General features: G+C 39.1%; 1 protein-coding gene across 1 annotated transcript in view; it reads right to left on the bottom strand.

Annotated features, from left to right (window-relative positions):
• The window catches only part of DNAH11 (dynein axonemal heavy chain 11), a 95164-nt gene that overhangs the window by 3022 nt on the left and 76669 nt on the right, over positions 1 to 15473 (bottom strand). Inside the window, 4 exon segments of the mRNA XM_041466209.1 lie at positions 2177 to 2326; positions 3053 to 3117; positions 8561 to 8676; positions 8678 to 8753. Of these exon segments, the coding sequence (XP_041322143.1) occupies positions 2177 to 2326; positions 3053 to 3117; positions 8561 to 8676; positions 8678 to 8753 (407 nt within the window).

Raw genomic sequence — 15473 nt, 5'->3', positions numbered from 1 at the left:
CTATCTTTAAAATTCTAAATACAGGAAGACAGTGGAAAGACACTGACAGATCAGAGAAGAGCGTTATAATGGAAAAGTATCTGCCTCCAAAGCACCTCCTGGTGAAAAACAGGAATATCGAGAAAAGTTTAAAATGCGGTGGGGCTAAAGATGTTTTAAACACACTATAGCCCACACTCCACATTTCTTTGTTACGGTACTAACATTTCAACTCAAATTGCAGTTCATCCACAAGCTTTTCTTTGGCCCTTCACTGATGTGCCAGAACCTCCTGACTGCACTGGCAATCTCCATGCAGCGCAGGGGGAATTACAGCCAAGGAATACAACACATCACTCACACCCTGGCTGCTGCATCACTGTATTATGAGGTCTCCTGGGAGGATATTCCCAAACTGTCCCTTGTCACATGGAAAAAGGAATAGAGGAATGGAAAGAGAGGGAGGCTTTCATATCACATGACATGATTGCAGCCTGGCAGCACCTGAATTGTCATATAGGCTGCATCCATTGAATGCAAGTGATTAAAGTGGAAGTGATTAAAGCCTTAATATAGTAACAAAATAAACATTCAATGTATCAGATATGTGAGTCTGAGATATTTCTTATGAGTGACAGAAGAGTGCTACCTGACACCAAAAAAATTGAAGTCAGTCTTTCTTCTGCCAGTTTGCAGAAGACTGTGCCAACTGCTTTTGCAAGATCTGAAGCCAAAGTATTTTTTAAAGTATTTCCTAGGTCAGTCAGAGTAGCAGGTGTAGGTTGGTTTGGTTTTTTCTTTTTCATATTTAATTATATACTGTCTAGCCTCCAATAAAATCCACAGTAAAATACCTCATCTTTTTGCTCCAAATTTTTTTTTGAAATATAAGCTTACAGGATCCAAATGCAGAAGACTAAAGCTTGAGAAGCACTAAATGCATCCAAATCCCAATAGTTTTAGCTAGCTTAGTGCCATTTGGGATTTGGCCCAACATCTTCACAGAGTTTCCTTTCAGACTTCCCACAATCCTTCACTATCAACAACCTTTACAGCAAAAATTGTTGCCTCTCTCCTCCCTCAAAAGCCAGGCATTACAGGCTAGAAAATGGAGCAGGTAACACCAGAAGCTTCTCAGATGTTCCCCATCCATCCCTGCGGCTTCAGACACAACACTGCCTCTGCCATCTCCCATTTTTTCATTCTGCCCCCAGAGCAGCTGAGAACCCTGACATTCCCTGAAATCCAGCTTGACTCTTCCCTTCACAGCATTTCTGTGCAGGTTAATCATGACTGGCATGATTAGCTCACTCACATGAAAGATGGTTAAGCACACTTCCAGTTTCATTGCTGACAAAGGGGGCAGTTTGTGCATGCTCCCACAGTGCCTAGCACACCAGGGCCCCTCATTAATCCCAAGGTGGTTTTGTTTCATCTGGCAGAAAACACTGACTCTAACTCATCTCTTCATTTGTTCCAGGCAACCTGGTTGGCAGACAAAGCAGGCTGCTGAGGTTAAAACCAGGAGAGGAGAGAACCACCCCATTCCCATAACCACCTTAATGTCAAGGCCTGGAACATGCACTTCCGTTTGGCTTCAGGGCTGACAGGTTGTCACATATAAACACTGGCTACTGAGCATAAAACACTGGGGAGGGAGCATCTTTTTTCAGTGGCATTTACAGTTGCCGTGCTCCTGTTCGCTCTGTTACTGTGCAGGGAAACCACGGCTTGCCAGGGCATCCCACGGATCTCTTTGTCCACTGCAGAGCAGGTTCTTGGTCCATACAAAGCTGGCCAAAGCCGTGGCTGCTATCTCAGAAAAGCAGCACTCCAGGACTAATTATACAGTTTCCCCTGGGATAGTCAGACCCATTTCATTAAAGTCTCCATTATGGCCTGCTGAATGGAATAGGAGCTCTTAATTAGGCAGGGGAAGGGTGTGCTTGAGGGCAGTCCTACCCACCCACAGGGGCTTTCTGTGTTATCCCTCCTCTTCCTCCTGGGAGTATGCACTGTTCAGCAAAAAGTGACAAAAACCCTATTGATACGATGTTTATCCTGTTACAACCAAAAGCAAAAGCAAATGGAACAAGATTATTAGCTTAGAACTATTATTGTTTAGAATTTTTGATGTAATCCACCGCATATTTTGTGTTCTGGGAACATCCCTCCAGGTGAGGAGGTATTCCCCAACAGAGAGGCAGTTTGACACTCACTTGGAAAAGAACCCAATAGCCATGTGGGGCAGCTTTCTTGAGCGCCTCCTTTGCAACCATCTCCCGCTTTTGTCCTAGAGACATATTATGAAATCTTCCGGAGTCTATAGTGAACCCAAGCTTTTTGCCTGCAATAGCAATAATTGGGGAAGGGTGAGTGATGGAGGGGGAGGAGATGGGAAAATTAGCAGAGCAGAAAGGAAAAAGAATGATAATGCCCCCATTAATTTCACTATCACTTGTGCAATGCATATTACTTCCTCTGAAGCACTTCACTAAACCCTTACAATTTCAACAAGCAAAATTGCGAGCTCTCAACAGTGGCCTTATTGCTGGTATTAGAAAAAGCCTGCAGAAATCTGTTCCCTTGGTTTTAAGATAATGAACCTTTTGACATTTTGATAGATGCTCAGCATTGTTACTGAGCTTTAGAAACTCTTATGGGGGGTACAGAGCAATTCCCTCATGAAAAAGGGAGCAACATGTGGTAGATATCACATCAGTTTTTTAACTGATTGGTTCAGTGGGTAAATGCACAAGCCTCTCACCTTGTGGGGCCTGAGCTTAAATTGAGCACAGTGAGGTCACAGCTGTATTAACCTGGTATTCTCACTATTGTCTGTGGGGAATAGTAATCCTACGTATAAAGCCACAGAGCCCTATACAATTGAATATAGTTTGTATAATGACCATTATTTAGTCACAGGGGGCACAAGATTACATGAGCATGGAGAAAATTGCCCTCTGGCCCTCATCTAGTCAAAAGGTAGAAAACAGTACAAAGGAAACCTGCATTATGCCAAGCAGAGGAATGCTCTAAAAATTTCTTCATACTGTAGTGCTTATGGCCTTACACTTTTCATCCACCCCACTGCCATGAATATGGTGGGGGTGGAAGAAACTTCGGAACTTGAATCTTCTGCCGAAAATAAAGTGTGCCCAATTTCCGCAAAGTAATGCATATCCCATCCCAGTGACAGATGAATCCAGAAGGCTTTGTACTGTTCAATAAAGAAAATATAACTACACATACATGTGCAGAAGCACATACACACAAGAATATAATGATACATCAGTTTATCCACATTTCTAGCCCCGCATGCCCCATTTCACTTTCGAGCTCAATTGTTCTTTCTTTAGTGGGAGACAGTTAAGTGGTCCTTGAACAAGAAGCAAATAAGAGGCTTATGAAGGGTCTCAGGAACTTCAAGTGGGTCTAGTCCTGAAGACAGGATGAAAAGCACAGGAGTGGCTGGACTGCTCTCTTCTTAGCATTTTACTAAATCCATCGTTGTGCTTTTGGTGTACCTTGAGCCAAGATTTTTCTCCACACAATTTCTATACATGACAAAACATCTGCTAAACACAAAAGATATGCCTTGATAAGTACTTCTGCACCATTCTCAGACTTGAGTATCTGAGACCGACAGTCATTTCATCAGAGAAATCATCAGGAGAGTGAACTGAAGGCAAGAAGGAAAGCAGGTGGGGAAGCAAGAGAGAAGAGGATCTTTCCCATTTCCCTGCAGGATAGCTGCCATATGACAGAAAAGAACAACTTCTGAATAAAAAGGCCCTCATTACATGCAGGCAATACTGTCACATAAAGCTGGGGCAGTTGGGCAAAATAAATACCTAGGACCAAGCTTGCATTCTCAGAAGTCATGTAAAAATGGTGACTGTGGGATGTGGAGCAGATGATCTATAGGACCACCACTTGGGACCGAAAGACAAAAACAGTACAACTGGAAAATAAATGTGTTAGTATTCACAGCTGAAGACATACAGAATCTTTCTGGGTATCACAGAACTTTCAAAAGGGAGATCTGAAAAATTGTCTTCCTGTGGGGTTACCTAGCAGCTCTAATATCATAATGAGAACTGAAAAATACATTTATAGTTATTAAGAGGATAGCTTACTGTATGTCTATTTATCAGTGACTGCTCTCCTCAGGTACCTATATTCAATCTAAAAGAAATGACAATCACAGCTCTTCAAATATGCTGTGACTCGTGTTTTACCACGCTACCTTTTTATACACTTTTCATCAGGAGAACAGGCTGTGAAGGACCACAGCAATGGATCTCAAATGCTGGTTGACCACCCAGTTCTAGAAGTTATTTGCTTACTTCTTAAGATCTGAATTTGTCATGCAAAGCATTACTCTCACACACACTTGCTCTGGAAAATGAATCCTCAGATTTCCTACCTCAGAGCATACGACATTGTCCTGAACAGTATTACTAGTTTCTGAAAAGAGCTTTTTTCCTCCTTTTCTGGTTATGTTGAGTCCACTCACTTCTTCCATTTCTTGGTGGATTTTAAATATCTTTATCTACCCCTCTGAACACATCTGTCTGCCATAGCCTGGAAGCATGGCAGATGTTGTACCTTTTGCATGATGACTGAAACTGGATGACACTGATAATTTTTGAGGTACGTAAAAACCCCTAGTGCAACCAAGGGACTCAGGACTTGCCTTAAAATACTAAATTACATATATATATACACAAGCACACATACATAAAAAACAATATTAACAATAAGAGTTTACTTTGGTTGATGTTGTGATTGTCTGCTTATTGTTAAACATCTAGATATGAAAAACTGGAAACCCTGTCTGGGACATTTACTACAGTAGGGAGTTAAAATTCTACTTTTAGGGGAGTGGACAAATTATGGTAAAACATCATTTCCTCACAAGATACAGTATGTGATGTTTAAGGAAAAAGGCACTCAAATAGTGAAGAAAATTGCACTTTGAAAACACCACTATTTCTACTAAAAACATTATGGTAGAATGCATGACTTTATCTGAAAGTGTCTAGGTGAGGCACGTGTCCAGAAATAATAACAAAAAAGATATAGCACTGAAAAGCAATTTTCCCAAACTACTCTAATGATACTCCATGGCTGTGTAGTTAAAATGTCAACAGGATTCTTTTGTGTTCAACTCTGAACTGAAAAAGGAAATCCAGTTCAAGGAGTCCTATCTCCTTACTACTTAGAAGAACCATGACCGCACACAAAATTGAAAAAGGTCATCAGAGTTGCTTCAGAGACACCTCTGACTCCCAGTACACCTGAGCCCTGACTTTTTCTAGGGCATACAGTTACTAAAATGAAAAGGAAAAGCAATGGCCTGAGTGTTATTTGGATATGTATTATTTACTTACTTAAATAGCAGATCAATTTAAACCCTAATTATCCAAGTGCAAGCAGCTAAGTCACGCTGTTTATCCTGAACCTAGCTTTATGAAGATATTGCAGCATTTTAAATGAAAATAATCACATTGTAGCATCTCTGGAATTTCTGCAATTATTGTTGATACTGAAGTAGCAGACACCCTGTGTAAGAAACTACACAAGCACAGGGTTTGGGCACAGGCATGAGCTTCCAGAGAAGAAACAGTAAATCCAGTAAATGTCATCATCACCAATACGAAAATTTCTCCTCACCTGAAAAGCCATTTGGGCCAGGAAAATGAGCTTATAATTTTTAAAAATCCTTGGTTTGTGAAAAGAAAGGTCAAATATGTGACAACTTCTTTTAGGTTAGAGATACAACACTGAATATCTCCTGATTTTTCAACCTGTTTACTTGCTTTGTGGAAGATGCATTGAAGGCCTGAGAGTTAGTACAATTATTTTTATTTATTTGATTTTGCTTTTTTTGCTTTACTACTCATAAGATAATTGGTTTCCTACTGTAGGCTCCCATAAAGAGCTGACCCAAGCAGTGAAAAATGCAAGAGGCTGAAAAGAGGCTTTTAAAGGAAATTTTCAGCAAACGAGGGGTGAGAGCTGCAAACAGCAATACTCTTCTGCTTCCTTATTTAACTCAGCATGGAGACTCTCTCACTTGAACAAGCTGGTAATTTTAGAGTGGGTGATCTCCCTTACTCACTGCATTAGATCATTTGGTAGGTTTACGATGGGGAATTGTTTGCACAGAATTCCTCCAAAGTCTTCCTTCCTGGCCCTGTGGGATGGCTTAACAGAAGGAAGGAAAACTTTCGCAAGCACAGTCAGAAAGCACAGTCAGAATGGAGGCAGCCAACAAAGAGACCCGTGGGGATGCACCGTGGTTCAGAGCAGCAGGAGATCTCATCATGTTCTCTTTCCTCTGACATGCAGCCCTGCCAATGCCAACATCTGGTACAAGCAATAACCACTGTATCAGGCATCGCTGCTGGAGGCAGAATTCTGTTTCTTGCACTTTGAAAAAAAAGTTGGCAAGAGACATTTTTGCCTTCAGTGGGAGCTGGCAGGTGGGGTTGACACTGCCCAGGCTGACACGCCCGGAGTAAGGAGCGGATGCTCTTCCAGCTGTCAGTCTGTAATGCTCTCTTGTCGTGTCATCCTGAGCTCCATTTTCCTTGGCTTCAGCTACCTGAATGGTGACAGCTGTCCTGTTTGTTTTTAATGTGCCATGATTATCCTGTACAATTACGAAAATAGTCTTATCCATACAGAAAAGAATATGGATATACTCTAGAAAACTGACTTTATTTTCAGGCAGTAGCAAATATTTGAAGTAAGTAAGCTTCTTATCTTAGACAACCATTAGGGAATAACGCTCCTCTGCAGGAATATGCCTGTTTACCTGGGAAAACATGGCAATCATATATTAATACAATTGTTCAAATTTCATATTGGTATTTATTAATTTTATGAGTACTAATTCAAACACCTAAAAAAAAAATCAAACATGTGACAACTACATATTATAGATACAAAAAAGTGAATATGGGGAGGACAGCCCCTTCTGGAAAGGCAGCAATTTGACTCTTCCTATTCTAGCTTATAGAAATATTACACTTAAAATAATAATAATAGAATAATAAGAATAGGCGTTTTACAGGTGACTTTAAGTTGTTAGAAACAGTTCAATTGTTACTGCCTTGTGTTGTACTTCCGCTGCAGTTGACTTTGCTGATTTGATTTTCTTTACAAGTTCACTGTGGTCTAGGAGACTGCCCTGGGCAGCTGGAGGCTGAGCAGCCTGTCATCCGCCAGCTGCCTGAGCTCAGTCATGAAACTGTTCTGGCTTCTTGGTGAGGACTGACTAGCAGAGGGAACAAAAACACTGTGTTTAAACAGCCACAGAAAGAAATAATGTTTTATAGCAGTTGTGAGCTATATTTTCTGTTTAGTTACATCAGTTAATTTGATTTAATTTCTGAAAGGCCAGTTTACTTTCTGTCCCAGTATACTAGACCTGAGGTTCTGCACACCCAAAGTGAGGAGGTTTAGGTTGTCATGGACTAGAACTTTATCCTACTGCCCTTCCTCCTGAGACTACACAAAAGGACGGTGATCTTGTCAGGGATGGCAACTTGAGATCTATGTGGCAGCTGAGAAAACCAGAGAATAGCACACGGCTGAAGAACCTCACTTTGGCAGCAAACAGAGTGGGAAAACGTTGTCATAGCCTGCTCTGCTGGACTGACCTTCTGACAGTGCAAGAGCTTGACTAGTCTTGTGGGGAGCTCTCAGTCAGACTCTGACTCACGCCAAAACCCCGGGTGATACAAGCCTTGTAAGCATGCAGTCCCAGGTGGAACAATGTGCAGATGCAGAGGTAAATGGACAGCTGTTTTCAGATCTCATTCCCAAGTATATGGCTTTCATTCTTCAAGGGCTGATTAAACTCCCTGACCCAGTTTGCCCTTGCATGAAGCAGGAGTACCTCAAACAGGTGGAGCAAATCTTTGTGGATTAAGTTAGTTAATTACATGGGATAACTGGAAAGACACACTAGAGAAATAGGAGGTATTCTTGTTATTCATTTCACACCCCTCAGTATATTTTTTTCATGTTTTATCTCATAGATTACAGTCTGCCCAAAGTCCTTCCTGTAACCATTTATAATTTCTCCTCATACTATATATTGGTATGACTGCTGCAGTCGCTGAACTGCATCCTTGCAGGAATAAATTGTGATTTATTAACCAAATGCCCTAGCTCTTAACAGTGCCATTATACCCTTGTACAGACTGGCACGGAATTTTATTTACACTTACTGGCTCAAGATCGCTGAAGCACAAAGCACTGCAGAAGGCTTTAATCCTGCTCTGTAAATTAAATGCAGTGCACAGAACAAACCAAGTGGTAGAGAGAAGTGTGGGAATAATATCACAATAAATTTAATTTCTAGCAGAGCTTTAGGTCAAGACAAGCCCTTTGGGAGCACAGATTTGAACAAATCAGTGAAAGAACTTTCTACACTTTACAGACTCTTAAAATCTTTCTAATATGGGCTACTAACAATTACAGTACAGTGGATTCAAACAGACATATTAATTCTTAACTTAAAATTTCAGAGCAGGCAATAGACAAATCAAAATACAGTCCTTACCTTATGTTTTTTGTGAGTCTTGCATTAACAACCTCAGCCAACAGCTGGTCTTCCAGCCTGCCCCTGGTGACAGTGAAATTAATGAAGGTGGTCTGAGCCTGCAGTTGTGGCTTGTAAGTGAGGGTTAGCCAGTTTAGTGTGAAGGATGAGATGAAAATTCTTTTTGAATTCACATTTTTTGTCTTCAGTCTTGGTACATCTGGGAAAGAATGAAATGCACAAGAATGGGGATCTCACTAAATTAAAACCTCACAGGTATCTCAGATTGCAAACAATGGGTACTCTATGATCTTAGCAGCATAGCAAATGCATACAAGTCAAAATTTAGGTGCCTGCAACTTAAGAAACAAAATGAGGATGATTGAACACACCAAAAGTATAAAATGAATACATGGAATATTTCTTAATTTTTGTAGTTTCATTTATAGATACAACAGACACAGGGAGATTATTCACTGCTGTACTGAAGCATCTCTGGCTTAGGGCTAAATGTCTATCACCATAACTTACCAGAAACTTAGGCAAATTTTCAAACAAACACCAATGAGTTTATTGTTAGTTTTTACTATAATTTCCTTAAATATATAGCCTAAAAAACTAAGCAGGGACATGTGTTTATAACAAATGAATAGGCTAGAGGAGAGGGAATGGCTGGCAACTGAAACAACAAAAATAATGTTTTTTAAGGTAATTTACTAAATGTTTCATTCCAAATTAATTATTCGTTGGATGAAAGAATGAGTTATGCTGGGTTCACCTTTTATTTACTGAAGAGCTGTCATTTCCTGATCCCTCACCTTCAGTGAGGGGTGAAGCCTGTCCTATACAGCCACTCTGTGCCATTTTGAGCCCCAGCAGGGAGGCAACATGAAGTTCACCTTCCTACTTCTGTGGCATAGCACCAAAAAAAGTCGAAGGATCACTTGTGGACTACAGTGTGTGCCATGTGTCTGGTCTGGTGTGACCCAGTGACACAACTCCTTGTCATTGACTTGCCCAGTGAACAGTGTGTCAATTTTCAGGATTCACTTGCCACGCATGAGCCTAAAACCAGTGCTTTCTGTACGGCAATGGTTTTGAATGTTCTCTGCTAAGAAAGGAGATTCAAATATTAGTAATAAAACTGGGTTTTAAAAAGGGCCAATAGAACATTTATAACATGGAACACTTATAACATGAACTCTTCATAAAATTCAAATTGGCATTTGTTAACTCAATTTTCAAAGTGATTGCATTAGCATAGACACTAAACACCTAAAATGAGATTGATGAAAGTCACATGAGGACATGAATAAAACAAGTACTTTCTGTAGAAATTTTAACATTGCTTTATTTCTAGGCTATCACAGGGTATTGCCAGAGCCAGGAACACAGGTTTCAGCTCTTAAGACCCTTGCCTGCTTCTGACATGCCCTTAGCTATAAGACATAGGCTAAACATAATGGTGTGCTGAGACCCTTCTGCATTTCACCAGGAAGAAGGAAGACAAGAGAGCTGCCTAAGTGAATTCCTTAAGGAAACCTACTATGTCTAGTGCTGGGAAACCCATGATTCTACAAAACCCAACATCAGACATGTATATTGTAAAACACTGCCATGCAAAATACTGGAGATGGGTTTTCCAGGCTTATGCCTGTATAATACTGCAATAATTTAGCCATATGGTCATGTCTTTCAGATTATACAGCCTCTCTCAGGTGGACATGAATTCACTGTCCAGTTCTGCCACATGGTCTCTCCACAGCCTTCAAAACTGACTGCAGCTGGAGGGGACAAAACTGTGGAGCTTGACATAGAGAACACAATTTTGCTTTGCTTTCAAAACACACACACATTGATGAAACAAGAGATCTGACAAAAGACACGTCCTTCAGTTTGCTTTGTCAGAAGAAAAACCTTTGCTAAGGGAGTCATGATGTGTTTCAGAAATCTGTGAGGAAATATAACAAGTTTTAGAGTTCTGGATTAAAATATTTCCTTTAGGAGTTCTCAATTCACAGAAGCAATAAATAACCAATTTCTGTGATTATCACCTATGAAAGGCAAAACCTACATAAATGACTTGGTGGGTTTTATTACTGCAGCTGTTGTAGGTTTTCTGTTAATTACAGATTTGGGAAAAAGAAATGTTTTGTTATTGCTCTTGCACTGTTCAAGAGTATAAGCAACAACGATAAACAGAGAGGTAGGGAACCCAGTAGGATGACTTAATTTTTTCAGTAAACTATATCTGTTTAGAGTTTAATTCTGGATTACGAAGAAATGCAGCATAATAGGCATGAATAATGGAAGTCCATCATAGAAGGAATATCAAAAAATAGTCACCAAAGAAATTTCTAAAGACAAGTTCTACTTTTGGCAATGTTTTCTTCATGATGTCCTATTCCCTCACCTGCAGCAGACAGAACGGATGGAACTAAAACACCACTCTACCCAGAAACAGACACAGCATCTTTCATGTGAGTCCCAGCTCCCTGGTATTTAAGAACAAACAGAGTAAATTAAAAAGAGATGCTCCCCACTAGTTTTTTTGTCCTGTTGAAATTCTCATAGATTTTGAAATAAAGTAGATAAAGGGATTCAAAAAGGATTTAAAAAGCTTTAAAAAACCTATATATGCCCTGAGTATAAAATATTTTTAGCCAAAGCAAATATAAAAACAAATAAATTCCAGGAGGTAACACGAGCACTCAGCTATGAGAAGACTGGGACATGTGTAACATCTTGTCTGATCTGTCAAATTTGATTGATTGACACAAAGATCTGCTGTTCCCTTGTGTATGTTCTGCCTTAGGTAACAATGCCTAGGTCTTTCAAAGACAGGAACTCATGAAGGTGAAAAATTTTGAATATAGGAACACCACCTCATATAATGAAATGGCTTGAGAGTTTATGCAACATCTCTTCTTATGGGGCATTTTCTTCTTATGCAACACAAAATGAAAGTGTACCTTTCAGGGCAGATGTTCTCCAAAACAGACCATAACTCTATATGGCAGAATGGTGGGACAGCTTCCTGTAGCGAGATGTTTTGGATCAGCTCAGCAAGAATGAAATAAGTGATAAATTTTTGGACAGGAAAATACAGGGAAACAATATTTTTCAGCAGGAAGAAAGAGGGAAAAACACATTTTCCAGAGGAGCTTTCATTCAGTTCCCGCTGCTTAAAATTAAAACCTTCTGGAACTGACTTGCAAACCCCAACAAGTAACATAGAGAACGAAGCAGAATAAATCAGGTGAAAACAAGCACAGAATGGGGCTGTTACTAGGCAATCTCAGTAGGCAAACTGTGCAAGTTGGTCAAACTAGTTCAGTGGGAAAGGCACTGCCTTGAAGCTGCACAGCTGACAAGGTGTTCAAGGCAAGGAAAGCTTCTCCCTGTGGAGAAACTGAGCGAATTTTCTTGCTGCTTCATGAATAATAGTCGTGCCTCTTAAGAATGGAAACTTGTTCATATAAGCTATATTTGCACATAAATCAAACTTCAAGACATCTTAAAAATCCTAACCTAATCTTGCAGCTGAAGAGACATGACTACCTCTGTGACTGTGCAAAGGAGTTCAGCAAGTGTAACACCTTGTGTAAATGCAAATAGGAGCCTTATGAACAATGAATTTATTCCTCTATCTTCTCCCCTGTGAGTCAAAATAACAGATCTGTTATAGTTAATGCTCACAGCCAGTGATTTCCAAAAGAGACGTGCTGGGGAAACAGGATAGGGCACACACAGGTAAAAATTCAAATATTAAGGGCCATCCATACCAAACCTATTAAATGGCACAGTTTCCTTTACAGCAGGTGAAGGCCAAAACACAACACCATATAGAGTTGGTACCTATTTACTTTTATGCCTTGGTTTTTCTGCTCCAAAAAACCCCTAAGTATTTGCATCTTGAATAATTTTTGCATACATTGCTAATACGTTGGACCCAAATTTTACTTATTTTTTGTCTTGTGGTTTTCATGCTTACATAAAGCTATGTGCTACAACTGATATTTTCTTAAAATTATTTTATTATTTTATTCATTTTCCTTCTCAAACCAAATACCTTGAAACATTTTAAGAAAAATCTGAGCATTTTAAAGCCATTTTGAAGATATGGCCACAGTCTAAAGTGCACTAGAAACAACTGAGTAGTTTTGCAGCTCCAAAATTAAAAATAAAAATGTATCCAAATTTGAACACCCAAAATTTGTTAGGCTCCTAAATATGTACTAAGGCACTTAAGCATGAAGTCTGCTTTTCAGAGATAACAAGTACCTTTAGTTCACCCTTTTGTGAGCTGATTTTGAGGAAAATATAAATTTATTCATTTGAAGTTCTCCAAGGCTGAGAATTTCTTTTGCAGGCTTCATTCAAAAACCAAGAGCTGCTGTTGCAGAATATCCAGGAGTGCAACATAAGAGCCTTCTTGCAAAGAAGGACGGGGAGACGTACTTTTATGATGTGGTTCACAGATCAGCAAGTTCTCTAATAAACAGGCTAGTAAATTTGCTTTGCAAGGAGTACAAGTTGATAAATCTCCCTTGCTATGCTTTCTGTCGATTGATATGATAAGATATATTTTACTTAAAATTAGGATTGTCTGAAGCTCAGTGGATTTAATTATTTGTAATTATCCAGTTGTTGTCAGTATGTGGCCATTTTATGACAGTGGTATCTACTGTGTGGGTCAGGTTCAACTGTACATCTTTTCAAACACAGAATTAATGTACTATTGATGAAACCATTACTAGAACCAAATTAAAGTCTGGGCTGATGTATTGGTCCATGGGGTGCTGTCAGACATGAAAGGAGTAATTAGTATTCATTACTTCATACTCTGCAACATTCCAATTATTAATGAACTTCAACTGCTGGACTGCACCATATCTATCACAAATACCTTTCTAGTCTTTCTTTATTAGGAAGAAAAAATTCAAAGTTCCTGACAGAAATACTAAAATAAAAAAATAACAGAAATTAATCAAGAATGAGGCAAACTCTGCTCATTTGGAAATAAATGGGGTATATATTGTGTGGGTACATATATATTGTGGTGTATATATATACTGTGGTGTGTGTGTATATATATATATGCATATATATATCTATAATTATACACACACAGGCACATGTGCCCCTCAAAGGTGACTTGTGCATCTTCAATCAGACACAGAATGCCAGGTCATGTAAATATTCAACACAAGAACCTGTTTTTGAATAGCTTCATATATTTGCTTTTGTGTCCACATACACAGCTTTATTGTGCTATGTGGAAGCCCTTGTTAAATAAATGCAAAGCTGTATTGCTGTGGCCTTTGTCCTTTTCAATCCAACTTCTTTCTGTTGTTTCACATCCCTTCACATCCTCCCATTCCTTGAAAGTCTGTCACCTTGCGAAAATTCTGATCTCTCTTTTAGACCAGTATAATACTAATTTTCAGTAGAGTTTCTTCACTATGGATTCTGAAAAGCAAGCTGTATGCTCTTACTCTGAAGTACTTCAAATACAGCTATAGAGAAGTGAAACAAAGGGGGATCATTTCAAGGTCTCACAGTGTAGGGCAAGAGTGCATCTTCCAGGAGCTCCATGTATACAAGGAGATTTGAGCTGTTTTTTACTGCTTAGATTTACTGTGCAGGCACCAATGCCTGACATATAGGGTGGGAACGAGGGAGAAAAATCTTGGGCAATCTGTGCAAAATAAGATGACTTCTTTATTTATAATTTTTTTTTCATATTTTCACTTTCAACAATATGAAGCTGTTCAAGCACTCTAACCACTCTTTGACTAACATGTGAGATCCATCCAGAAATGCCCCAGGAGTATGTCTGGCTTTATAGCATAATAAACATCACATTCTCCAACATGAAAAATCTAGCTTGTTGATGAGTTGCTTGCAAACAAGAACAGAAGAACACTTTCCGACTTAAATTCATATTTGAGCAGAAACATGGCATTTCAGTTCATCAGATGAAATATTCAGTGAGGTTTAATAAGTTTACTCTCGAGCAACCACAAATTAACATCATTCTTTAGACTGACATCTGCCTTGAGGACTCAACAATTTCATCTGAAGTTTTCGTGAGAAGTTATGGAAGACATTGCAGACTGAAATTCTCTGGCACCTAGTACAAACTCCTTTATTTCCTCTATTACCACCCTGAAAATGTGTATCTAAAAGGTATCCAAATAAGATCTTAAGAAATATTTTAAATGGTACTTTTTAAGTTTAGGGAGAAAAACGAGCAGGCATTAACACCACGATGACATCTGCCATGATGAATTTGTGACCAGGATCAGCTGCACTGGTTTGATGCATGGGTGGTTGGCAGCAATAACAACATAAACAGTCCCCACCTCTGGCTTACTTATTTCTGCCCTGTGTCCTACCATATTAGTTTTTCCTCATTTGTCTTACTTTCCAGGGTTTTTGTTTGTTTGTTTTTGCATTTTTTTTTCCTTTTAAAACTGCTTCATTACTTCATGAGGTGGCTGAAAAACCAATTACGGCATAGTGAAGGCACAGGTTTCTTAAGTTGATATTGCAGCTGGAATATTGTTAAATCCAAATCTAGCCCGTCATTTCCAACACCTCCCCTCTTGCTTTCCAAGCAAAGGAAATACTTTCCTGTCTTTTGAGCCGAATTATAATATATGCTACTCCTTATTTTACTTTTTTTTTTTTAAGTAATGAAGTAAAGAATTCCACTCAAGTTTGAGAAACACACATCTATATCATATTTTGAGTCCAATTTGGAAACTGAGAACGTAATTTTGCTATCTAATCAGATGCAGATACTAACATTTTAATATCCACTCATCTCCAGATATTGGCCATTGCATTTTAAAAATAAATCATTTGTTATATAAGGAGTTGAAGCACTAAGCAAAATGTGGCAGTCAAAGCAATATAGATCCAGTTG

Source organism: Pyrgilauda ruficollis, unplaced genomic scaffold (genome assembly GCF_017590135.1).
Source record: "Pyrgilauda ruficollis isolate IOZ18807 unplaced genomic scaffold, ASM1759013v1 scaffold2, whole genome shotgun sequence".
Lineage (NCBI taxonomy): Eukaryota > Metazoa > Chordata > Aves > Passeriformes > Passeridae > Pyrgilauda > Pyrgilauda ruficollis.
The sequence above is the reverse complement of the archived record's forward strand: the minus strand, read 5'-3'. Positions and strand labels throughout refer to the sequence as shown.